The sequence below is a fragment of the Triticum urartu genome, chromosome 7A (assembly GCF_056163025.1).
Source record: "Triticum urartu cultivar PI428250 chromosome 7A, HENAU_Tu73, whole genome shotgun sequence".
NCBI lineage: Eukaryota > Viridiplantae > Streptophyta > Magnoliopsida > Poales > Poaceae > Triticum > Triticum urartu.
Genome location: NC_141879.1, coordinates 59,533,211 through 59,560,334, shown reverse-complemented (window position 1 = coordinate 59,560,334; position 27,124 = coordinate 59,533,211). Strand labels below are relative to the sequence as shown.

Genomic DNA, 27,124 nt, shown 5'->3' with positions numbered 1-27,124 from the left:
CCGATGGAGCCGAACACGACCTCCACGTCGTCCGCCGACACGCCCTCCGCCAGCCCGCCCTCGTCCAACAACATGACCTATCTGCAAAAAAATGAAATGCAACAGTCATATAATAGTACATATGAGGCTATGATGAAGTGTAGACAAGGAAACTGACTATGATTTACTGCCATAATCTACTAACAGTGGGCTCCAGATCGACAAACAAGGCCCTTGAAACATGTTTCCTGAACATGTTAAATGCATCAAACAAAAAGCAAAGACACTTGTTAGTATGAATTCTTGAGAAAAATGTTAGTAGGATTTAAGCAAGGTGCGCTATCAATTCGTAAACAGTACCCAGATGCCTCATGCCCGCTAAAATTAAACCGGACCAATAGATCATCTAACAAAAATCCATGAACATTACACCTTTCATGATTTGCCACTGGTAGAAAAAGGGCCTATAGTCCCGGTTCGTAAGGGCCTTTAGTCCCGGTTCAGGAACCGGGACTAAAGTGTCGGTACTAATACCTCCCCCCTTTAGTCCCGGTTCAATCCAGAACCGGGACTAAAGGCCCTCCACGTGGGCAGTGTGCAGAGCCCAGCCAGGAGACCCTTTGGTCCCGGTTGGTGGCACCAACCGGGACCAATAGGCATCCACGCGTCAGCACTTCTGTGGCTGGGGTTTTTGTTTTTTTTTTGAAAGGGGGGGGGGGTTGGGGGTTTTGGGGGGTTAATTTAGGTGTTTCATATATTGTGTTAGCTAGTTATAATTAATAGAGAGAAGTGTCCTCTGTTATGTCCGTGCTTGGTCGACGCTACGTACTATACATACGTATATAGAGAGGACTAGACATGCTAGCTAGCTAGTAATTAAGCAAACGAAGGAAACAGAAAGATCGTCATGAACATATATGCATATATACAGAGAGAAGTGATATCGACCACCTCTCCTTCTCCGAGAGATTGGTCGAACAACAAGTTCTCGTATATCTATCTGACACTACCGGCTACATATATACAATAATTATCTCTTACAAATATAATCATATGGACTCAGGGTCCACATAGAATTCTCCGTCTTCAGGGATCACGTGGTCAAGAAAGAATGCCGCCAATTCCTCTTGAATTCCTCGCATGCGAGCTGGTGCTAGGAGTTCATCCCGCTTCCGAAACATCTAATTTAAAGAAGGGGGTCAATACATATATATATATATATATATATATATGAATGAATGAAACTCAACACAAATGATGGTAATAAAATAAAATTGTGAATGTTGTTATTTACGTACTTCATATTGTTCGTCAGTGTAGCCCCGCTCACAGGTCGTGTGGCGGATGGACTCGCAAACATAGTATCCACAGAAATCATTCCCTTGTTGCTGCCACAACCACTTTACAAGAAATAGAGGTTAATCAAACTGATAAGCAAGAATGCCAAATGGTATTGATGAAACTAGCGCTTGAATGACTAGTAGATGCGCTTAAAATGCTACTATAGCTAGTACTTACTTTCGGGTGTCTAAATTGCAGCTCCTTCGGCGGTCTCGGAGCTTTTTTGGTGAATTTTCTCCAAACCCTGCCGTACAAAGAAAACAATTACTTGATATATCAGGAAATGAACAAAGTTGCTGATATGGTGGATAATGATCGATTTAACTTACTTCTCGAGTATTTGAGTCATGTCTGCATAGTCCTTGGGATCTTTTCGTCTTGAGTCTAAGACGGTTACTAGTCCCTGCCCAAGCTTAATATGTAGGAGAATATAGTGGAAACTGCACACGCATGCATAACTCATCAATTACATTACTATAACCTTGACTAATATATAAGGGAAACCGAATACGCACAAGACAGTAACACTCACTTGAAGTTGTAAGGAAAGAGTATTATATCTTTGTTTTGATTTATTATCAACGATTCTAACATGCTGGCCTCGGTTTCTGCGCATGAAATTTAACCTGAGTTGCATCTATGAGATATGTGTTAATGAACCCAATATCACCGACTTGTCTTTTCTTCAATTCGACGATCTTCAATCTGCATAATATAGTGCGGATGATTATAAATACATGCAATGAAAGAGCTGAGCTATATGGAGAGACTTAATGACAGAAGTAGTAGTACTTACAGACAGTAGCAGGTGACCGTTGCTTTATCGAGGGCCAATTGATTGAAAAACTGATAGAACTCCTCAAATGGAACAGGCAACAGATCAATTCCAATGAGGTCATGCTCCTTTTTAACTTTCAAATACAAAGTACTCCTCCCCCCAGAGTCTCTACAGATTTTCAAGTACCAATCATGCAATCTTCGCATCATCGTTGATAGAGATCTTTCATCTTTGACGAGAGGCTTCCCGTACTCGTATCTTTGTATCTGCACGTCCATGGGTTCATAATGTACTTCGTCGGGCAGGTAATCTGCAAGATTGCTATAACCGGGCACCATCCTCGGATCATTATCGACGTTGTGGCTAGGCACCTTGAGCGGGGGGCACGATTGCTTCGCTTGTTCGCCGAGCTGGGCAATTTGTTTCCCAGCTCGTCGTTCTTTCAGCCTTTGATCACTGACAGTACTTCCCGACCACTCCGCTTCGGCAAATTCCTTTCCAATAATGCGGTCATAGTTTCCTTTCGGCGGATCAGACTTCGGTGGTTTTTTCAGGGCAGCCAGAGTGCGCTTCACTTTCACCCGATCTACCTTCTCCTCCGGAGGTGGATGTTTCTTTGCTTTCACCCCTTCAAAGAATTTCTTCACTTCTTCTTGCGCGATCTCGGCGTTCTCCTCCTGGGTCCTCTCGTATGGTAACTTCTCTGGAGTCTTCAGAGAAGGACCGAATCTGTATGTCCTCCCGCCTCTGGTTGTACTGCTAGACGTCGACCGAGCAGACGTAGCGGTTGTCTTCTTTACTTGCTTAAGCGGCAGAGGAGAAGGACTACGACGCGCCGGAGCAGCTGGAGCGGCGGCAGGTCTCTTCCGCCCTTGCTGACGAGGCGGAGAAGGAGGAGGCTGGCTGCTCGGGCGCGTCGGCGCAGGCGGAGAAGGAGGCGGAGTGCCGCCGCGCGCCGGAGAAGGAGCCGGCCGAGGGCCCTGATCGTCACTCGCCGGAGGAGGAGGAGGCGGTGGAGGCGGAGTGCCCTGACTCGCCGGAGGAGGAGGAGGAGGCGGAGGCGTCCAGTTCGGAAGGTTGATGAGCTCCTTCCGCCATAGGCATGCAATCTTCAAAGCAGACCCCAGCCGAGTCTCCCCTTCACCGGTAGGGTGGTCAAGCTGGAGGTCCTCAAATCCCTCCGTTATCTCATCCACCATCACCCTAGCATATCCTTCTGGAATCGGCCGGCAGTGAAAAGTTGCGCCGGGTTCAGTAGGATAAACAGAGCCAACAGCCGCCTTGACCTTCAAATTCATCCATTGCGTCATAAGGTGGCAATTTTGAGACTCCGTGATAGCATCCACGGGATAGCTGGCAGGAGCCGTCAAGGCATGCTCTGGCTGAAGCAGCTCGGTGGAAGCCACGCTGCTTCTGCGCTGAGATGGCGGGGTAGCTTCGGGGGAGGCTTCGGCAGTACGTTTGCTGCGATTTTCTTCTCGTTCCTCTATCGCGTCCACCCTTGCTTGCAGCGCCTGCATTTGGGTCTGCTGCACTTTTTTCCTCCTCTCGTGGGATTTGTAACCGCCTGCGTCCGGAAACCCAACCTTCCACGGAACGGAGCCTGGCGTGCCTCGTGTCCGTCCAGGGTGCTCAGGATTCCCGAGGGCCATTGTGAGCTCGTCGTTCTCTCTGTCTGGAAAGAACGTCCCTTCCTGCGCTGCTTCGATATACTGCTTAAGCTTACTGACTGGTATGTCCATTTGATCGTTCGTCCAAATGCACTTCCCTGTTTCAGGGTCCAGGGTTCCGCCAGCCCCGAAGAACCAAGTCCGGCAACGGTCTGGCCAGTTATTTTTCTCTGGTTCGATCCCTTTATGAACCAGATCATTCTCACTCTTGGACCACTTAGGCCGGGCTACGAGGTAGCCACCTGACCCTGTGCGATGGTGAAGCTTCTTCTTTGCAGCATTTTGCTTGTTTGTCGCCGACATCTTCTTACTCTTTTCTGATGTCTTGTGGGCCACAAATGCGGGCCAGTGATCTCTGATCTTCTCATATCTGCCCTTGAATTCTGGTGTTTCATTATTTTCGACAAACTTATTCAGCTCTTTCTTCCACCTCCTGAATAGTTCTGCCATCCTCTTCAGAGCAAAAGACTTGATTAATTTCTCTTTAACTGGGTTCTCTGGATTTTCCTCAGGCGGTAGGGTGAAATTTGACTTCAGCTCAGTCCAAAGATCATTTTTCTGCATATCATTGACGTAAGACACCTCAGGGTCTTCTGTAGCTGGCTTAAACCATTGCTGGATGCTTATCGGGATCTTGTCCCTAACCAGAACCCCGCACTGAGCAACAAATGCGCTCTTTGTCCAGAGGGGTTCAATAGGTTGGCCGTCGGGCGCGATTGCTATGATCTCAAACTTTTCATCCGAGCTCAACTTTTTCTTCGGGCCTCGTCTCTTTACCGAAGTTGTGCTCGATTCGGAGGGCTAGAAAAAAGAACAAAGACTTAATTAATATGTGTACATACCAAAACAATGAATGCATCAATCAGCTAGTCAGCATAGGCTTAACTAATATATATACCTGGCCGGACTCGGTTCGGTCACCGGAGCCGTCATCACGGTCTCCTTCTTGCACCGGCATTGGGTCACCGGAGCTATCCTCATGTTCTTCTTCTTGCACCGGCATTAGGTCACCGTAGCCAGCTTGTTCACCCTCTCCTTCCAGACCATCTGTTTCGTTGAGAAACAACGAGATGGCATCACTTCCTTCTGCGATTATGTCCCTCAACAACGCTTCTTTTGTTGCTTCGTCTAGGGCGGTGTCCATAGTTTCTACAAATATTTACAACATGGCAATTATTATTCAAACATGACAGATGGATATATTAGTGCCAAACGTAGAACTAGCTACCTAATCATAGTAAGCTATCGGGAGGGGGTATATATCGACAACGACGACACTACATCATGTTCGAGAGGATCGCCGAGGGGTCGGGAGGTTGCCTAGTGTCAAAGGATTCAACAAAACCATGTCTTCATCATTAGGCGAAAGTAACATGTGCAAGATGGTACGAAGCTCTTCAAAGTTGTTCTGGAACGGAGTCCCGGATAGGATAATTCGCTTTTTGGTACAAAGTTCAGAAAGAGCCTTCCGAATATCGCTATTTGGAAGGCCTTTGCTGAATTCATACCAAAAGGCGGATTATTCTATCCGGGACTCCATTCCAAAACAACTTTGCAGAACTTCGTACCAACATGCCCTGGTTACTTCCGGCTAATGATGAAGGCATGGATTTCTTCAATACTTTGACACTAGGAAACCTCTCTCTACTTCCGGCTAATAAGAATAAGAAGAAGAAGAAGAAGAAGAAAGAAGAAAAAGAAGAGGAGAAGAAGAAAGGAGTAGTGGAGAAGAAGAGAAAATAGAATATCGTGGGTGTGAGATACATGTGGCCTTCGGTGTCGGACACTACATCCACGTCCCACAAGTGACGTGGGCGTCGAAGCCCGCGCCACTTGTGGGATGTGGGTGTAGTGTCCGACACCGACGGTACATGTATCTCACACCGACGATACTTTCTATTTAGGGTTTCTCCTCTACCGCTCCTCGACCTCTCGACGACCCTCGTTCCCGATAAAATAAAGAGGAAGAAGAAGAAGAAAAAAGAAGAGAAGAAAGAATAGAGGAGAAGACTTCCTCTTCTTCCTCTCCTCTTCTTCTCCCTCTATTCCTTTTTCTCTTCTTCTCCTCTATTCCTTTCTTCTTCTCCTCTTCTTTTTCTTCTTTTTTCTTCTTCTTATTTATTTCTCCTCTTTGTCCTCTCCCCTCTTCTTCTCCTTTCTTCCTCTTCTTATTTCCTTTTTCTTCTCATTCTTTTTCTTCTTCTTCCTTTCTTAAAAATACATGAAGTAGTATTGCTTGGTTTTTTTTAAATAATGATCAAATATAAATTTTAGAAAAAAGTAAAGGTTTTGCCTAATTCATTGTTCATATGAATATACAAACATTTGCATATTTACAATAATTAATATCACCAAAAAAATCTATGAACAGAAAAAAAATACTATTTTTTTTAAAATCTATCTTCTTATTTATTTCTCCTCTTCTTCCTCTCCTCTTCTTCTCCTTTCTTCCTCTTCTTATTTTCCTTTTTATATGAACATATCATCATATATATGAACATACATTTTCTTTGCATATGCATATGAACATACATACATACATTTTTCTTTCATATGAACATACATACATACATTTTCTTTCCATATGACCATACATACATTTTTCTTTGCATATGACCATTCATACATTTTCTTTGCATATGCTTTGCATATAAACATACATACATATGAACATACATACATACATATAAACATAACATACATACACAAAAAATTCTAAAAATCTGCCTAAAAAATCTAAAAATCTGCCTAAAAAAATTATATGAAAAAAGCATACATCATCCATCCATCCATATAATGAACATATACATCATCCATCCATCCATATAATCAACATATGCATATGAAAAAAAATTATATGAAAAAAAATTATATGAAGAGGATCGAGGGGACAGGGAGGAAAGGGGGTCGCCGGAGCCGGACCGAACGGGGAGGAGGGGCGGCGTCGAGGCAGGGGCGGCAGTGGGGGCGGGCGCCGGCGACGACGACAATGGTGGGGGCGGGCCGGGGCGCAGGGGTGCGGCCGTGCGTGCTCGGGGACGGGGCAGGGGCACGGGGCGGCGGCCGGCGTGGGCTCGGGCGCGGGGCAGGGGCACGGGGAGACGGGGATGGCGGCCGGCGGCGGCGACGGCGACGAGGAGCGCGCGAGCGATTTGGGCAGCCTGGCGGCGGGGGCAACTGGCTAGGGAGGCGAGGGAGATGTGAAATTTTCACAAGTCCTGGTTATATAGCAAGGGCATTGGTCCCGGTTCGTGGCACCAACCGGGACTAATGCCACCCTTTAGTCCCAGTTGGTGCCACGAACCGGGACCAAAGGCCTCTTTTCAGCAGCCCAAAGGGCGGGAAGCGAAGCCCATTGGTCCCGGTTGGTGGCACCAACCGGGACTAAAGGGGGGCAATGGTCACGGCTGGTGCCACCAACCGGGACCAATGCCACCTTTAGTCCCGGTTGGTGCCACCAACTGGGACCAATACCCTTGTGCTGCCCCGCGCCCATAAGTTTAGTCCCACATCGCTAGTTGACAGCGCCCAACACCAGTTTATAAGCTCTGCTGCCTCCTCCCTCTCGAACTTCTCTGAACAGCAGGCCTATGGGCCTAATTTGACACTGCTTTGCCTGTGGGCCTATTGGGCCTTCTGCGGGCCTGAATCCTGGCCCATGTAGGGTTTCTAGTCGTATTCAGGCCGTGGAGGCCCAGTAGGTGGCATTTTTTTTGGTTTTTTCTTTTTTATTTCTATATTTTTTTGGTTTTTTATTTTTTTATTTCTACTTAAAACTAAATACTTACAGTTTTTTAGTGATTTCTTTTTGCTTTTAGGTCACAAAAATTATAAACTTTATGTTAGTGCCATTAGTTTTAAATTTTAAATAGTTTAAATTTGAATTTTTAAAAATTTGTGTGAATCACTAGTTTATGAATAACTTTACTATAAAATTAGAATTTTTTTTCTATTTATTTTTTATTTCTACTTAAAACTAAATACTTACAGTTTTTTAGTGATTTCTTTTTGCTTTTAGGTCACAAAAATTATAAACTTTCTGTTAGTGCCATTAGTTTTAAATTTTAAATAGTTTAAATTTGAATTTTTAAAATTTGTGTGAATCACTAGTTTATGAATAACTTTACTATAAAATTAGAATTTTTTTCTTCTTTGCTATTTATTTTTTATTTATACTTACAATTAAATACTTATAGTTTTGTAGTTCATTATGTTTGCTATTAATTCATTCTTTGAGCTAAATGACTGTGAAATTGGAAAGCATTTCAAAATGAACTCTGAAAAGGTTGAAAGTTGGCATGGTCTCATCATTTCACCCACATAGCATGTTCCAAAAAGTAGAGAGGGTTACGACAAAAACTTGATGCACTTCGTGTACAAAATGGACAATCACTTTCGAAGTATCAAAGTTTCGAACCATAAGACATGAAAGCATTTCAAATGAACTCTAAAAAAGTTGAAAGTTGGGATGGTATCATAATTTCACCCACATAGCATTTGCTTATTGCGGGAGAAAGTCTTCACTTTTTCTTCGCTTGTATCATTTGCTTATTGCGCCGTAACCATGGATAATCTTCATTGTTTATTAGGATGCTTGGGTCAGCCTTGACATTGAAGGGAGGAATTTCATGAAACTTTTCATAATCTTCAGACATGTCTGTCTTGCCGTCCACTCCCAGGATGTCCCTTTTTCCTGAAAGAACTATGTGGCGCTTTGGCTCATCGTATGATGTATTCGCTTCCTTATCTTTTCTTTTTCTCGGTTTGGTAGACATGTCCTTCACATAGATAACCTGTGCCACATCGTTGGCTAGGACGAACGGTTCATCAGTGTACCCAAGATTTTTCAGATCCACTGTTGTCATTCCGTACTGTGGGTCTACCTGTACCCCGCCGCCTAACAGATTGACCCATTTGCACTTAAACAAAGGGACCTTAAAATCAGGTCCGTAGTCAAGTTCCCATATGTCCACTATGTAACCATAATATGTGTCCTTTCCGCTCTCGGTTGCTGCATCAAAGCGGACACCACTGTTTTGGTTGGTGCTCTTTTGATCCTGGGCGATCGTGTAAAATGTATTCCCATTTATCTCGTATCCTTTGTAAGTCAATACAGTCAAAGATGGTCCCCTGGACAACAAGTACAACTCATCACAAACAGTGTTGTCACCTCTGAGACGTGTTTCCAACCAACTGCTGAAAGTCCTGATGTGTTCACATGTAATCCAGTCGTCGCACTGCTCCGGGTGTTTGGAGCGCAGACTGTTCTTGTGTTCATCGACATACGGGGTCACCAAGGTAGAGTTCTGTAGAACTGTGTAGTGTGCTTGAGACCAAGAATATCCGTCCCTGCATATTATTGAGTCTCTTCCTAGAGTGCCTTTTCCAGTCAGTCTCCCCTCATACCGCGATTTAGGGAGACCTATCTTGTTAAGGCCAGGAATGAAGTCAACACAAAACCCGATAACATCCTCTGTTTGATGGCCCATGGAGATGCTTCCTTCTGGCCTAGCGCGGTTACGGACATATTTCTTTAGGACTCCCATGAACCTCTCAAAAGGGAACATATTGTGTAGAAATACGGGCCCCAGGATGACAATCTCGTCGACTAGATGAACTAGGACGTGCGTCATGATATTGAAGAAGGATGGTGGGAACACCAGCTCGAAACTGACAAGACATTGCGCCACATCACTCCTTAGCCTTGGTACGATTTCTGGATCGATCACCTTCTGAGAGATTCCATTGAGGAATGCACATAGCTTCACAATGGCTAATCGAACGTTTTCCGGTAGAAGCCCCCTCAATGCAACCGAAAGCAGTTGTGTCATAATCACGTGGCAGTCATGAGACTTTAGGTTCTGAAACTTTTTCTCTGGCATATTTATTATTCCCTTTATATTCGACGAGAAGCCAGTCGTGACCTTCATACTGAGCAGGCATTCAAAGAAGATTTCTTTCTCTTCTTTCGTAAGAGCGTAGCTGGCAGGACCTTTATACTGCTTCGGAGGCATGCCGTCTTTTTCGTGCAAACGTTGCAGGTCCTCTCGTGCCTCGGGTGTATCTTTTGTCTTCCCATACATGCCCAAGAAGCCTAGCAGGTTCACGCAAAGGTTCTTCGTCACGTGCATCACGTCGATTGAGGAGCGGACCTCTAGGTCTTTCCAGTAGGGTAGGTCCCAAAATATAGATTTCTTCTTCCACATGGGTGCGTGTCCCTCAGCGTCATTCGGAACAGCTAGTCCACCGGGACCCTTTCCAAAGATTACGTAGTGTAAATCATTGACCATAGCAAGCACGTGAACACCGGTGCGCATGGCGGGCTTCTTCCGGTGATCTGCCTCGCCTTTGAAATGCTTGCCTTTCTTTCGACATTGATGGTTGGTCGGAAGAAATCGACGATGGCCCAGGTACACATTCTTCCTGCATTTGTCCAGGTATATACTTTCAGTGTCATCTAAACAGTGCGTGCATGCGTGGTATCCTTTGTTTGTCTGTCCTGAAAGGTTACTGAGAGCGGGCCAATCGTTGATGGTCACGAACAGCAACGCCTTAAGGTTAAATTCCTCCTGTCTGTGCTCATCCCACGTACGTACACTGTTTCCATTCCACAGCTGTAAAAGTTCTTCAACTAATGGCCTTAGGTACACATCAATTTCGTTGCCGGGTTGCTTAGGGCCTTGGATGAGAACTGGCATCATAATGAACTTCCGCTTCATGCACATCCAAGGAGGAAGGTTATACATACATAGAGTCACGGGCCAGGTGCTGTGATTGCTGCTCTGCTCCCCGAAAGGATTAATGCCATCCGCGCTTAAAGCAAACCATACATTCCTTGGGTCCTTTGCAAACTCATCCCAGTACTTTCTCTCGATTTTTCTCCACTGCGACCCGTCAGCGGGTGCTCTCAACTTCCCATCTTTCTTTCGGTTCTCACTGTGCCATCGCATCAACTTGGCATGCTCTTCATTTCTGAACAGACGTTTCAACCGTGGTATTATAGGAGCATACCACATCACCTTCGCAGGAACCCTCTTCCTGAGGGGCTCGCCATCAACATCACTAGGGTCATCTCGTCTGATCTTATACCGCAACGCACCGCATACCGGGCATGCGTTCAGATCCTTGTATGCACCGCGGTAGAGGATGCAGTCATTAGGGCATGCATGTTTCTTCTCCACCTCCAATCCTAGAGGGCATATGACCTTCTTTGCTGCGTATGTACTGTCGGGCAATTCGTTATCGTTTGGAAGCTTCTTCTTCAATATTTTCAGTAGCTTCTCAAATCCTTTGTCAGCCACAGCATTCTCTGCCTTCCACTGCAGCAATTCCAGTACGGTACCGAGCTTTGTGTTGCCATCTTCGCAATTGGGGTATAACCCTTTTTTGTGATCCTCTAACATGCGATCGAACTTCAGCTTCTCCTTTTGACTAATGCATTGCGTCCTTGCATCGACAATGACCCGGCGGAGATCATCATCATCGGGCACATCGTCTGGTTCCTCTTGATCTTCAGCAGCTTCACCCGTGGCAGCATCATTGGGCACATCGTCTGGTTCCTCTTGATCTTCACCAGCTCCCCCCGTTGCAGCATCACCGTATTCAGGGGGCACATAGTTGTCATCGTACTCTTCTTCTTCGCCGTCTTCCATCATAACCCCTATTTCTCCGTGCCTCGTCCAAACATTATAGTGTGGCATGAAACCCTTGTAAAGCAGGTGGGAGTGAAGGATTTTCCGGTTAGAGTAAGACCTCGTATTCCCACATTCAGTGCATGGACAACACATAAAACCATTCTGCTTGTTTGCCTCAGCCGCATCGAGAAACTCATGCACGCCCTTAATGTACTCGCGGGTGTGTCTGTCACCGTACATCCATTGCCGGTTCATCTGCGTGCATTATATATAATTAAGTGTCCAAATTAATAGAAGTTCATCATCACATTAAAACCAAAGTGCATACATAGTTCTCATCTAACAACATATAGCTCTCCAGAGCATCTAATTAATTAAACCATACATTGAAACTATGTAAAACATTTCAATGCGAAAACAAATGCGATCATAATCGCAACCAAGGTAACAATTGATCCAACGGCATAATGATACCAAGCCTCGGTATGAATGGCATATTTTCTAATCTTTCTAATCTTCAAGCGCATTGCATCCATCTTGATCTTGTGATCATCGACGACATCCGCAACATGCAACTCCAATATCATCTTCTCCTCCTCAATTTTTTTTATTTTTTCCTTCAACAAATTGTTTTCTTCTTCAACTAAATTTAACTTCTCGACAATAGGGTCGGTTGGCATTTCCGATTCACATACATCCTAGATAAATAAAATCTATGTCACGTTGGTCGGCATAATTTTCATAAACAATAAATGAACCAATAGTTATGAAGATAATATACATACCAAATCCGAATCATAGACAGGACGAGGGCCGACGGGGGCGGATACCAAAACCATCGCACTATATAAGATGCAATAATAAATGTAAGAAAATGATACAAGTATCTATCTAAACAGACAAGTAAGAATATTTTTCCTTTCAGAAAGAAGATAAGAACAAGAGGCTCACCACGGTGGTGTCGGTGATGAGATCAGCGCGGGTGATCGACGGCGGTGAAGACGGGGACGGGGCGTGACGGACCGCTAAATCTAGACAAATCTCGAGGAAAATGAAGCTTGGAGGTCGAGCTTCGAGAGGAGAAAGTTTAAGTAGTATGGCTCGGGCATTCCATCGAACACCTCATGTGCATAGGAGGTGAGCTAGAGCACCACAAACCCCTCCCCTCGCCGGCCAGAGAAAAACAGAGCACTGGAGTGCTCTGCTCGCGGGCGAGGGTATATATAGGCACCTCATTGGTCCCGGTTTGTGGCAAGAACCGGGACTAAAGGGGAGCCTTTGGTCCCGGTTCAGGCCACCAACCGGGACCAATGGTGGTGGGCCAGGAGCGAGGCCCATTGGTCCCGGTTTGTCCCACCAACCGGGACCAAAAGGTCCAGACGAACCGGGACCAATGGCCCACGTGGCCCGGCCGCCCCCCTGAGTTCACGAACCGGGACCAATGCCCACATTAGTCCCGGTTCTACACTGAACCGGGACTAATGGGCTGAGCCGGCCTGGACCATAGCCCTGTTTTCTACTAGTGTGCCAATGCAATTCTGAAAAAAAACAAATCAACAACAAATGATATAAAATAGTAACAGGCTGCTGCCTTTGGGCTGTAGTTAATTTAGCTGTTAGAAAGTAAACTTGTTAGAAATTCAGCTCATAGCTTATTACAGGCTTAGAGAGGTTGTGAGTTGAAACTCACCTATATAACTAAACCAAGATTTTTGTATATTTTCATTTACCCATAAATGTTTTAAAAGGTAAATCAATACGATACAATCAACGCCGGTAACTATAAAATACACAGCAAATGTTGTCTACCGATCTTACGAAATAATTCAAAACTATTTATCTGTATTCTGGGGAGACACTCCCACCATAAAATTGCAATACCGGTGAACTGTGAGAATTAATTCACTCGACTTGGTCAAGAGCCCTATGGTCCATCCACACGATGGTGTCCCTTCTTGAATCACCATTCCAAGAAACCAAGACAGGGGAACCATCAGCACCCACAACAACTGCAAGCACCATCCTCTGTTATTATAATAGAATGCCCGTGCGTTGCCATGGGCTTTTGAAATATTTTGCTGGAGCTATGTAAATATAAAGCATGTTAAATTTCATGTGTAGAGAATAGATATCATGGGCCCAATCGAGTAACAATTTAAATCCACTTCACTTGCAATGTTAATTGATAGCAAAAAGGAAATTTGACCTTCTAAAAAATTGTTACAAATTAAGATCTACTATTTTATGTACTTAAGAAATCTCGCACAATATCAGAAATTTTGTTTTTATCTTCACTGGCATGAAATTCGAGCAAGTATAATAAAAACATCTTCCTGAAGGACCTGAACTCATACCCATTATGCACAAGCAATATATGCAGTTAGCAAAAATACTTCACGTCAAAGGGATTAAAATGTCTAACAGAGAATACCCATCATACAAATCGGATGAAGTAATTCTTTACCATTCCACCAGAGCATAAAGAAATAATAGCCAGACAAATCTCGGTTCCTAAATTAATATTATTTTGAATATAGTGATATATAATAGAAGTAAAATATATTCGTATGGTCACAATGCATGGAAATTTGAAGGGAGTGCCTTTGCAATTAACTAAAAAGAAATGTGTGTTTTAGTCGAGCTCGATTGTCGCTGGTCTTCCTCCAAATGTTTGTCTTTTTCTTCACCCGTCGATCCAACCACCTTCACTACGCCACAATAGAGAGCATCGACATCCGAGCACCAAAAACCGCCCCTATACGCCCGGTCGAAAGGCCCAGTCACTAACCGGTCAGAAAAACCGACGCAGACCGATGACTCATAACAACCCTATAGGCATGGGTTGTCACGCACCCATCATATCTAACCAAAATCTGGGGCAGATATAGGAAGGCCGCATCCGCCACATTAGCCTAGCCCATGCTAGCCCGCGTCGACCCCACTTTGTCCCCACTAAAATCCCCACCCGAAGAAAACCCTAAGTCCACTTCACTTTCAATCCGCACTCCATCGATTCACCTCCACTCCACGTCCATTCCCCTCCCCCTCTCTGTCCCAATGTCGACATCGACGATGCCAGAGGTGACAGATCCGGCAAAGAGGATGACTGGGATGCCTTCGTTCTCGAGGTGGAGGGGGACAAGGAGGAGTTGCCCTCCACATCGCGCTATAGCGGTCGCGGGTTGACACGGGCAACAGCTCCTGCTCAGCTTCGCCCCTTGTCGCTCGCCACTGCAACGCCGATGTTGGTGTGGGCCCGTCCCATACCCACGAACATACTGATCTGATGGCCCTCGCAGCCCCTAGTTGAACCCGCCAACCCCCTGCCTTGAACTGATGTACTTGGAAATAATCGTCGTGGACAAGTCAATTCAAGTTTTCTTGAAGCGCAAATTCAAATTCATAAGATTAGATGTTTCTATCTTTAGGGCATGTAAAAGTTAAAACACGGTGAAGAATTCTCGCTTTAAACAAATATCATTGAACTTTTGCTAACATATTACCGACAACAGTATGCAAGACCTGAAAAATAAAACATATCAAGAGTTTTTCTTGATGAAAAAGCAGCAGATTGCTGATTTTCACTTATGAAGCGGTAGAAGAAAACAGTTACAGGGAGCTGGAAAGAAAGAAGAAAGAAATCCATGCAAGGCGCCAGCAGCCTCGCCTATAAACATACCAAGAGTAATGTTTCCAATCATTAAATACTTAGTAAATCCTCAAATGCCATCTTACAATCCACCAGAACATAGTAGCATCACATCCTTCTTATTTCACAGTCCTCGTATCATTCTAGATATAGGTTTATGTCATTGTGTGAGATTTTCTTAGATGGATCACACCAGTAAGCTTAGCTATTTCCAATATCACCAATCGAACATATAAAAAGTGTATCAACTTACATAGTATAACAAAATTGGGTCTTCTCAAACTTGCTATATCGACCAAAAATTACCAATTTGCCCGCTGTTAAGGAAGTAGAATAAGTGTCACTGGTCCCAGCAGTATATTGTATACTATACGTTGTCAGTGCTAGCACGACCAACATGATCACAGTGGCAAAACCCTCTGAGCTTGTCGTTACCACCGGTCCACCGCAACAGCCCATGCTCTCAATACTTAGTTCATTGAGTTGTGTCATTAACCATTACGTAGTTCATGAAAATAGCAACAATATTATGACCTGGATATAGTAAATTAGTAGGCTAACATAATACAAAGGTAACATGAGATTACCTCAGCAATATCTTAATTATGTTTTCATCAAAGATCTACATGCTTAAATTTCTGCATTCTGATTAAGAAAAACTAAAGGCTCTTTCTTTAAGTATTGACACCTGATCACACGCCTCTCAAATTTCCAGCTAGGCATTTGCTTAGTTGTTATGATAATCCTGCTAGTACAACTATGAAAAATAGGAATCACCATGGAAGAAAGAAACACCATCAGTAATGACGCCCTTAAGGAATCATGACATGACCTGAATCTGATCTGCTACAAGATATTTGTCCTTCCTCATATTCAGATCAAGTGGGCAAAACTCCAAACGAAACGATGTACGCATGAAAGAAACACTATTTTTGGCATTTGCTAAATAATCATGGGAGTACATAGAAAACAGAAGATGATTTGGGGCTTCAGGGTCCAGTAGTATATATATTGCCTTTTGCTTACGTGTTTGATGTGACGAAGCCGATGAAGAAAAATGCAATGATTCCGAAGTACGATTTGTCGGGTTTGTAAGGGAGCTTCGCGTGCCTTACTCATAAATTGAAAACCCCCAACGATTGTAATGGGAGATGTCCTCCAAAATATTACAGGAATGGACCTTTGAGAAGCCCAGTAGAAACAAAGGTGAAAAGATGGAGATGTAGTCACTTCATTGTCAGACTCATTATTAACAAAAACAAAGGTTGGTAAAAAAAGAGTGGCTATCTATAGTCTCCAAGTCTTGGTCTGATTTACCTGAACAAAGGCTACAGAAAGAATATACCAGCATAACACCTATCTGCAGCAGCTTTCCGCAGAGTTTCTGAAAATGCATAGCAGAAGGACAAGCAGATTGTCAGATACCAAGCAACTTGTCATAATAATTTGCATGGGAGTTCAAAAAATTGTGTGGGATCTCCATTGCCTGGGTAACTAAACCAGGAGGTTAATATTCCAAACTTCTCTACCAAGCTATATCATTTTGGTAGCTTATTTGTGCTTTCTAATTACATGGTTGACCAGCTAAGAAATGATTTAGAGTTAGCTTGTACTATTTCCTCCAGAATTGCTCCGTGCAAATTGAATCAATCATCAATTAGAAGAAAAATATCAGCAAAATGTGATTATTTAGATGTCCCAAGAGGCGGTGGTTGCGTGGGCTACTCCCATAAGTTGAGCACCACCATGCCGGCGTGTACGATGAGCACGGCAGTGCCGACGTTTTGGAGAAAAAGGGTTCTCCAGCCACATGGACCCACCAACACCAATTTATTACATCAAAGAGGCTTACCAAGTCAACGACCCTGTTGTGTTCTTGGCTCTTGAACTTTTCTCTCTAGCATTTTGGCGCTTATAGCGTGTTCTTGCTTATAGTAACTAACCAACTGAATCAAAATTCGTCAGTACTTACCATTCCCACTGTCTGTAACAATCATAGCACATCTAGCAATCAATCGCTAGCAACAAGCATAGCACTGTCTACAACAAGCCTAACATGCCCATTTTTAAAGGACACAACACTACAAAGCTCACAACAAACAGTTCACATTGTGTAGAACTTCACAGCTTAGGTGGCGTCCGACAAACAAACTGCACATCAACAAAAATTGGAGCTCACCTTGGTGATTGGCAGTCAGGGCATCCACCTTCGCTCGCGGTGCTCGAGATAGGCGGCCGACGAATAGGATATTAAACACGGCGACCGGGAGGAAGGGTCACGGCTGAGGTTGACGAAGCAGTGTACGGAAGCGGCATCCGGAGGTTGAAGATGCAGTCGACGATGATGTCTGTGGATGCATCAGCTTGCAGCCTCAGACTTGACCTCGACGTGCAGCGACGAGGACCGGAGGGCACTGGTTGCCTTAAGCTTTCCCCCGCCTACTGCACTGGGGACACCTCACTCTCTCGCCAACGCTGGCGCTACCAGCTCGTGTTGCAAGCTCCGCAACCGACCAACAATCATCGCGACAGTCTCCGGTCACCGCCAATGTCCGGCGGTGTGGGCCCGACGGCGGGGGGCATCGCGCTGCCATCGATGGGGCAGCCGCACCCGCCGCTACACCCGAAGCCCACCTCGCCCACGGCGCGCCCGCACCACCACTACTACCTCTTCTCGGGGCATCTAGGAAAATAAATGCATCCGACAGACTAACAACTTTCAGGAAATTAGACAGATGACTGGACAGAGATAAAATTATAAATTCTTTCCATGAACCAAGACTTCGAAGCAAGCAGGAATAAACTATAGCCAGCACAGATCATGTAATGTTAATTGTGTCAAGAACTAAATTTTCCTTGGTTGTGAGCGAGATTGTCAGCAAATTAGCTTGAATTGTACCTGCATTGCCACAGTGAACCGCTCCTTCGGATTGGGGTCATAGGCCTCAATATGTTTGGTAGTCTTATTGGTGAAGTAGCCTACAAAGAGATTGTTTTGAGCGAAATGGAAGGTGTACAGTGCCTTGGAGAAGTACTCGGATTTGGGTAGGATCTCATGATAAATTCCACCTATAGAGTAAAATATCAAAAATTACTGTCGCGTTCTCTGAAATCTGAATGAAAATATGGAATATGACACGCCTTTACTCCTCACCCATTCTGTTATACACGAACTGGCTTCTCTTGGTGAATTGTTCCAACTCCCAGGTCTGCACATCCAAGTAGATCGGGCTGTAAATGAATGTCCAAAAAATTATGAGGCTGTAATTGGAGATGAATATACACCAATTAGATAGCTGTGACTGAGAGTCTGAGATAGATGATGCACTGACATATGTACCAGCCGGCCGGCACCTCCGCGGAGATTTAATGAAAGACATCATGATTGCACGGTATGTCAATTTTTGATATTGAATAAGATTCTATGCATCTTGCATTAGCAGCATCAGGGAGGGACGAAGCTACATTACTCTCTCGCCGTGATTCAATACTGGTCATACATGTAGCTCTCTTCTGCTTTGACATTGACCAAAACTACTGCACCTAATTACACTGGTCATACATGTACGTTCACATAAAGAAGAGAACGAAGCATCTCACTAATTTGACTACCAAGAGGAAAAATACGCCACCGCCAATCCAACTCGACATGGCACGAATTCATCATCAGAGCACGTAAATTTCATTAGCTGGTACCATGAACCAAAATGATTAAAGAAACCCTGCATAAGCATCTCTGAAACATCCAACAGAAGACATGTGCACGCATTATGTATTTCAGTACCAATATAATGCAGCACAAATCAAACTATGTGAGGAAATAGACAGGGCTCAAGTGAAAGTCATCTTACCTGAGCCAATCTCTCCTGCCTCCTCGCAATATTCCTCTCCCTGCTAGCTAGCCTTGCTCTTAGCACGCTTGGCCTCAAACTGAAGCCTCAAACTGGTCAGAGAGGGTCTTCTCTCTTTCCTTCTCAGCCTCGGACTTGTGGATACTCTCCATGAGGATCCTCTTGTTCTTGAACATGTTAACCAGCGGCAGATCAACAAAATAGGCCAGGTCATAACCAAAAACTCATCTCGAGTTTGAGCTCTTTATTGAGAATCAGACAAAGAAACATAGAAATTTAAGAGAAGAGAAAAAATTTACTGGGTGGATAGACTGCCGATCCAGCCGGAGAGGAAGCTATCAGGCACCATGGTCCCAGTTGCGGAAGGCCTCGATGGCAAATAAGAACCCCAGCCGGCAGGGCGGTGCTGAGCAATGGCAAGACGGAGACGTCGACATGCTCCACGCGCAGCCCCGGGACAGACTACTCGAACACCTCCGCCGCTGGTCAACGACAGGTCAGCTGCGTTGGTGCGTGCATGAGCGAAGAGAAGAAGGTTCGGATCAGAGAACGTACTGGCGTAGAGGATGCCTTGCGGAGAGAGCCCCTCCTCGAGATGCTCAAGCCATACCATACTGCATCCCGCGCAGCCGCCGTTGACCACCGAACCACATCGTCCCACTTCGACCCGCTTCGGTAATTATACTCCAGTTCAAAGCAATAGTTGGTTGATTTCCAGTTAAATTATACTCCCTGCTTGGCAAACTGAACCTATGATTATCCTAAATCCTACTTCTAGAGTTGCTGCAGATCAACAGCTGCTCTGAGTACAAGAACTCTCCCCCTATCTGCAAGATCAGCAGTACAAACAGTACATTTTTTGAGTATATTTTCAAAGTACTTCAAGCAGGATAATTGAAGTTACTGAAATTTTACTAAAACTGTGCCTACGACTACATCTCGTACTCATAATCTGTACCCATACTCATACAAATAAACTGAACCCTACTCCTAATCTGTACCCAAGCAGTACTCTAAATTTAAAGGGAGGAGACAGGGGGAGCTCACCATGCAATGGAGATGCTAGCGAAGAGGAGCATCGTCGAGCAGGGTGTCCTCGAGCAGATGTTCGTCGTCGAGCATCACCTGTTCGAACCAGGTGACTGCTTATTCGAACCAGCAGACTTAACCTTTTTATTTTGCTACAATTTTTATTAACATTTATCCAGATGCTATCAAGTTACAATCTTTAATTTCCAGTCTACCATGATAGAGTGACATTACCACTCACACTCACTTTCTGTAGTCAGTGTATAACTTGACATACACCTTATATTGGAAATAGACCATATATTGATAGTGAATATGTTGTCCTGCAGTACAGAGCCCTACATAAATGGTAATCAAACATTACAAAGAGGTCAGAGTTTGCTGATTGCTCCCAGGTCAAAAAAATGTTTTAAATGTTATAGCAGCACATTAGGCTAATCATCATATATGATTCAATTGCCTCTAATTATGGGAACCTCTATTTCGAATCATCTTGCTCCGTACTATGATTGCTTGCTCTTCAAAGGGAACTCGTCTTTGAATTCCTTAAAACATGTCTCGGGCATTTATTTTTCTAGCACCTGACATAATGATGCAAAGTTTGAGATAGAAAATGCTAAGAAACCACATGAATTTTATTTTAGTTAAGATCGCTTCCGATAATAGAAATGAACTACAGATCAAAAGGAGAAGTAAGCTTACTTAACTGGAAGTAGCATGAAGATGAGATGATGAAACTATTATTATGTGCCACATTCTTCTGACGGATTCCTGCATACCACACCTGACCACAACCAAGACGATTAGGACATGCATCTCAAATACAAGTTACAGGAATCTTGCAACCGTAGGGGTTCTCCGGCTGCTCAGAATACAACAGTAATGGTGCAGACTGGTAGTGGGAAGGCGCCGCCAAAACAATCAACCTCAATGGCGGCCTGTCATCCTTGATGGTGGCAGTTCCAACTCGGTGCTCGATGGTCGTCGGCAGCGGCAGTACCCAGAGTTCTCAATGGAGGCAGTTCCTGCTCATACCCGGCGGCAGTGCCAGTAGCCCTCAAGAATCAGTATCGGCAGTAGAAAATGACGCATGTGTGGCATCAATGCCTACAGCGTTGTTTACATCATGTCACTCATCTCGTGCAGTGCATCACGACCCGCCGATGTGTCGTCCCGTGCCTCCTTCCTGCCTCGGCACTACGCTGCCGCCACGCCGACTCCCATGTGTTGCCTGGATCTGACCGACATGGGCCCCAAGTGGCAACCTGGCCTCATCCGCGCTCGGATCCGGCCGCTGACTTTCCTAATGTGCGCCCCTCCCCCCCTACAGAAACGCATGCCGCCACTTCACCTCGAGCACTCACGGCCAACTCCAAGCCCTTCGTAGCAAGCTTCGTGTTGGATCCGAGAGACTGCTGCAGCGGCGGCGGTCTCGCGCGGAAGAACACAACGCAAAGGTCCGGCACGGAGGACTGCATGGCGGCCGGCGGCCAGAAGAGCACGGGCGCTGGTGGCGATCAGATGCGAAGCGGTGGGGGCGTGGGCGATCGATAGGAAGGGGATCGTGGAGTCGAGCTGGAGGTGGGGTGGGGGCCGCGGCTGGAGGTGGCGGGGGCGGCAGCGACGGGCGGCGGCGTTTGAGGGAGGGAGATGGGGGAGGGGATCGGCGTTGGCTGCGAGGGGATTGAGCGACGTAGGAACGAATGAAGGCGGCGACTCGTGCGGGCAAGTGCATCGAGGGCACGAGGGTGCGAGCGTCTGGCGTAATTTCGTAGGTTAACTGTGTTAGTTCGTTTTAGGTCTTTTTTCTAGCTGTGAACCGGCGCGGTTCAGATTGACGTAGTTGTATCTTAACGTTTTTTTTATCGGTTGGGAGGTAAGATGTGGGGGAACGGTGGAAAGCCGGAGGTGGGACGAAGTATTAAAAAAGTTAAGGGAGGTGGGACGAAAATTGACCGGCGAAGACTACCAACTGCTTCATTAGGAATAGAGATAATAAATGCCGAAGCACAGGTACCTACTGTTGCCTTGTACGTCTGGGTTGCGTATTCACACGCAACAATCATTTGCTCCTCGGTTACACAGATCCCAAGAGAGCGGGTGGGCCGACGTGATTTCGAAGAGATGCGTCGCCAAGTGCTCTTAATCTGCTTCCCATACTATACAAAAACTGTATGGTGATTGCCATGCATGCATTAGTTTCATGTGCTCTTTAACAAAAGCTGATCCGTTTAGAACATCTTCAATAGAAAATGTATATGCAAAAACAGGCCCAAAAACACCTTCATAATAGATGGCGTACATGTAAAAAAGTTACATCTTCACCTCCGAGAGCGGAAGTACCTTTCTACACCCAGGAGCAAATGCTCCTGGTATGAATAGTAAAATAGAAAAAAATAGGAAAAATGTTTAAAAAATTCTGAATTTTTTTTATGACATACTTTCACAAATGTTTGTTTTGCACGTAAAATTTTATTGTGAAATCACATTGATGAAAGCTGTGCCAAGAAAAACAATATCAAAGCTCCAAAATGCTTTTATAAGTAACATTTTCAGACCATTAATTTTGTTTTTTTACCACGCCTTCCACCAATGTGATTTTGCAATGAAATTTTGCAGGCACAACAAACATTTGTAAAAGTATGGCACAAATAAATTTGAAATTTTTTTGAATTATTTTTTAATTTATTTGATTTTACCGTTCACACCAGGAGCATTTGCTCCTGGGTGTAGAAATTCCACGCCCCTCCGAGAAATGTAAACTACCATACTTCATGGTGCAAATTTGCATCTTCACCTCTAGAAGATATAAAAACGCAACCGTCCGCCAATTGCCCAACTGTCGTTCATTTGTCTTCCACGCGACCAGCCGTCGCCGGTCGTATTCGCACCAAATCACCGCCACCGCCCGCCCGCCCGACAGCCATCAGGCCCGCCGCGACTTCCCCCCCCTCCCCCCTACCGGTCCCCTGTCCCTCGCCACCCGCAGCCGTCGATTCACTTTTGGCCGCCGCCGAATCGAAGCATCTCCGGCGGCAGCGGCAATGCCTTCCCTGGCGAGGTCTGCGATGAGCTAGGCTTCTTCCTAGCCTAGACCCCCCCCCTCCCCGGCCGGAGTAGCTGAGGCGCACCATGCCGCCCGTCCGAAGGCCGCGAACCTCGGCCGTGCAAAGCCGCCCGCCCGCCTGCACTGACCTCCCGCCTTCTCTGCCAACTTGTGGCCATCTCCTGTGTCAGGCAGTCGCCACCACTAGCACTCACCGTTGCCACCCGCCCAAAGGCCGCCGGCCCCGCCACGACTTCGCCTCCCCCCCAACCCCCCCCCCCCCCCCCCCCCCCCCGTCCCCCACTACCTGCCTTGTCGGATCTTCATCCATAGCCGCCGACACTTTCGGCCGCCGCCGAATCGAAGCATCTCCGGCTGGCCTAAATGCCTTCCTTGGTGAGGTCTATGATGGGCCAGGCTTCCTTCTAGCCTAGACCCTCCGCCGGAGTAGGGGAGGGGCGCCATGCCGCTGTTGGCTTTTGATCGCTAGACCAAATTGCCAAGGACAAATACACGTACGTATGTGCAAAGCTAGCCAACCGACCATGCAAGCAGCTTGATCAATTCCTTAACCACAGCACATGCACGTATACGTAGACAGCTAACTTCAACAGTCTCGACGAAACAGATACGAGGCACCAAATCGGTGGATCGCTACAGGCTCGTCTCGAGCCTGATATTCTCTTTATTGCTCTGAACTCGTTATCGTTTACACGGGGGTATACACGTATATATACTACCAGAGGAACTGCTAGGCTATACCTAACCCAAACCGAGTAGGAACACGTATACCACATGGACACGTATACTTACATGACAGACACGTGATTACTCTAATATTCACCCTCTAATCATGATGTCCTTACTTCCTCGACATGGATCCCAAATGCGACTGCTGCTACTCGTAGTCTTTAGCTTCGGCATTGCTTCTGCCATTTCTTGTAGCATTCCAGTCACCGACTTTGCTATTGTCGGCTCATCCGTAGCTTGACGCTAGTGCTCCTCCTTGGTTGTGTCTTTTTCAACCTTCATTTGTTCTTCCATGCTTGATAGACTGTCTTTTGGATTCTCTTGAAGACATCTTTTGAATCTGAGCGAGACCAAACTTCTGTCTAACTTTGAGTTCCAAGCTCTTAGCGCTTGCTTCAGCCCGTAAAATGCCTTCTTGAGTTTGTAAATTTTCCCTTCTTCGCATTTCTTCTCGTAGCTGAGGTGTTGTTCCACGTACACTTCTTCTGTGAGATCGCCGTTGAGGAAAGCGGATTTCACATCCATATGATGAACCTTCCAATCCTCTTGTGCTGCCAAAGCTAGGAGCACTCTCACCGTCTCGATTCGAGCAACCGGTGCAAACACCTCCTCATAGTCAACTCCTTGACGTTGTACATAGCCCTTTGGAACGAGTCTTGCCTTGTACTTCACAATGGCACCCTTCGTGTCCGTCTTTAACTTGTTAACCCACTTCAAACCTATGGCCTTTTGGTTCAGAGGTCGGGTTACCAAAGTCCACGTGCCATTGCTCTCGATCGCCTTCATCTCCTCATCCATGGCGTGCATCCAACTTGAATTTTTGCTCGCCTCTACGAAGTTCGCTGGCTCCTCAACTCTGAGTAAATACAAATCGGAGTACTCAATCGTAACTGGCTTTGCGTACTTGTAGACTTTCCTGAAGGTCTTGTAGCGACGAGGCCCGGAAGAATCCATTGTGGCTTGCGAAGGAGGCGACACAAATTGTGTCAGCGTTGATGCACTTGAGGAAGACGGTTGAGTCTCGGCCGTGGTAGATGCCGGGTCGTTGGCATCCGCGTCGTCGACATCCACTTCGTTGACATAGTCGTTGTGACCGTGACTATCATCTTGATTGTCGTCGTCACTATGCGCCTCGTTGTCGAGATCTCTACCCGTGTCTTGCGCGTCGTTGTCACTATCACCTTGCGACCCATGCGAGTCGTCATTGGTGTCGGCACCATGATGATCACTACCATTGTGGTCACCTTGGTTGGGCGCCTTACCAACCACCTGGACGTCCTCCCCTGCATCATCATTAGTTGGAAATTCAACTGTGAATATGTTACTGTTTGGAGCATCGTCGGCTGCTGCGCTCCAATTCCACGCTTGGTTTTCTTCAAACACGACGCCGCGTGAAATCCGTAGACGCTTGGTTCGTGGATCGTAGAAGCGGTATGCCTTGGTGCCGGAACTCCTCTCGTATCCGATGAACACTATCTTGGTGCTACGATCAGCAAGCTTTGAGAGATGCGGCTCCGCCGTTTTCACATGCGCCACGCACCCGAACGTCTGTAGATGAGACACATTCGGCTTCCGTCCGTAAATTGCTTCATATGGAGTCTTACCGATCACTACCTTCGTTGGAGCCCGATTGAGAAGATAGACCGCCGTCGAGACAGCTTCTCCCCAAAAACTCCCCGACAGGTTCTTGCTCTTGAGTAAACTCCTTGCCATGTCAACGATGGTTCGATTGCGCCTTTCAACAACCCCGTTCTGCTGCGGCGTATAAGGTGCCGTGAGGAACCTCTTTATGCCAATCTTCTCGCAGTAGTCGTTGAACTCGTTCGACGTAAACTCTCCGCCGTGATCTGTCCGTAGAGCGCGAACCTTCAGCTTGTGTTCCATCTCCGCTGCAGCCTTCAGCTTCTTAAACGCTTCAAACGCCTCATCTTTAGATCGTAGGAGAACAACCAACATGTATCTTGAGTAGTCATCTACCACAAGAGAGAAGTACTTCTTTCCTCCGTGAGTTGCAGGGGTGATAGGGCCACAAAGATCACCATGAAGCAGCTCGAGTGCATCACTTGCGCGATAGGTAGACTGAGCAGGGAATGGCCTATGGTGCTGTTTTCCAACCAAGCACCCATCACATATTCGATCAACATGGTCGATAAACGACATCCCCGATACCATCTCCATCTTCGACATCTTCTTCAAGGCGTAGAAGTTGACATGTCCAAATCTAGCATGCCATAACCACGAATCATCATCACTCTTGGCGAGCCAACACTCCGGTTGAGATTGATCAAGGTTGAGGATATAGAGCCTGTTCCGTGTGCGATTTACACAGGCTGGCACGTTCTGGAGGTTGTCGAAGATCGTCATCACTCCGTTCTCAATATCCACCTTGCATGCATTCTCGTCAAGTTTCCCGACAGAGATGATGTTGTTGCGTAGCCTTGGGATGTAGTACACTCCAGTGAGTATGCGATGTTCTCCTGTGAGACCCTCGAAGAGGACAGAGCCGTGCCCGCAAATCTCCACATTTGAACCATCACCGAACTTGACCGAGCCTTAAACAACATATTCTAGCTCGAGGAACTTCTCCTTGCACCCCGTCATGTGGTTACTGGCACCCGTGTCTAGATACCATGACACATTCTGGTTTCCGGATAACTTCGGTATTACTTTCTTCTCATGAAGTAGCACCTTCCGGTTTGGTTTCACAACCGCTGTTTGGACGAGATCACAAACTTCGGCCATTAGAAGACCTGGACGTTCGTCTTCCTGCTTCGATAAATTTTCCTTCATCTCCCGCCTGTTAGGCTCCGGACAATCCTTCGCAAAGTGACCCATCTCGTTGTAGTTATAGCACTTGACCTCGGACATATCCAAGTTCCATGGCTTCCGCTCTTTAGATCGGTCCGCCTTACCACGACCTTGTAGCTTGCCTTTTCCTTTGCCTTCTTCGGTTTGTCCGCCGCGCTTCGCGTTGCTTGAGCCTTCACCAACGTTGCGCCTTCCTTTGCTACTTGGGGACTCCCAATCTGCGCGTGAGTACATGAGTTGGTCACTTCCTCCTCCATTGCCTTTTCGACAGCCACGAGCATTCTCTTCCCATGTCCGCAAGCGTCCGATCGCCTCCGTTATGGTCATGTCATCGATGTCTTAAAGCTGCTCGAGCGCGCCGATGATGTACGTGAATTTATCAGTCACCGAACTGAAAAACTTCTCCACAATCTCGGTCTCGTCAAGCTTTGCACCAAGCGCACGGATCTCTCCCACCAAAGTAGTCAGATGCATGGCATAGTCGTTTACCGATTCAGTTCATCCATCTGCAACTTGTGAAATTGGCGCTTCAGCACTTGTGCCCGAGCCTTCGTGACGCGATCTTCTCCAATCCTCATCTCTTTGAGTG

At 46.0% G+C, this 27,124-nt stretch overlaps 1 protein-coding gene across 15 annotated transcripts; it reads right to left on the bottom strand.

The window, feature by feature from the left end:
* Positions 1-21,762, bottom strand: LOC125520398 (GDSL esterase/lipase ACHE-like). Of its 15 annotated transcripts, XR_015609811.1 has the most exons (13): positions 20,858-21,762; positions 20,634-20,715; positions 20,179-20,512; positions 19,950-20,027; positions 19,458-19,729; positions 19,202-19,384; positions 18,384-19,069; positions 18,206-18,282; positions 17,951-18,120; positions 17,231-17,734; positions 16,078-16,435; positions 158-227; positions 1-81 (listed from the first exon to the last, which is right to left on the bottom strand). XR_015609811.1 is itself a non-coding variant. In XM_087532362.1 (10 exons), the coding sequence occupies exons 7-10, from the start codon at positions 18,432-18,434 to the stop codon at positions 16,218-16,220; spliced, it is 480 nt and encodes a 159-aa protein (XP_087388488.1). In that variant the 5' UTR covers positions 18,435-19,069; positions 19,202-19,384; positions 19,458-19,729; positions 19,950-20,027; positions 20,179-20,512; positions 20,634-20,715; positions 20,858-21,762; the 3' UTR covers positions 16,115-16,217. The 15 variants fall into 15 exon arrangements, 1 of the variants encoding a protein (XP_087388488.1); XR_015609814.1 differs by lacking the exons at positions 1-81; positions 158-227 and adding an exon at positions 14,393-15,585; XR_015609816.1 differs by lacking the exons at positions 1-81; positions 158-227 and having other exon boundaries at positions 16,115-16,231; positions 16,369-16,435.
* Between the last annotated feature and the right edge of the window lie 5,362 nt (positions 21,763-27,124).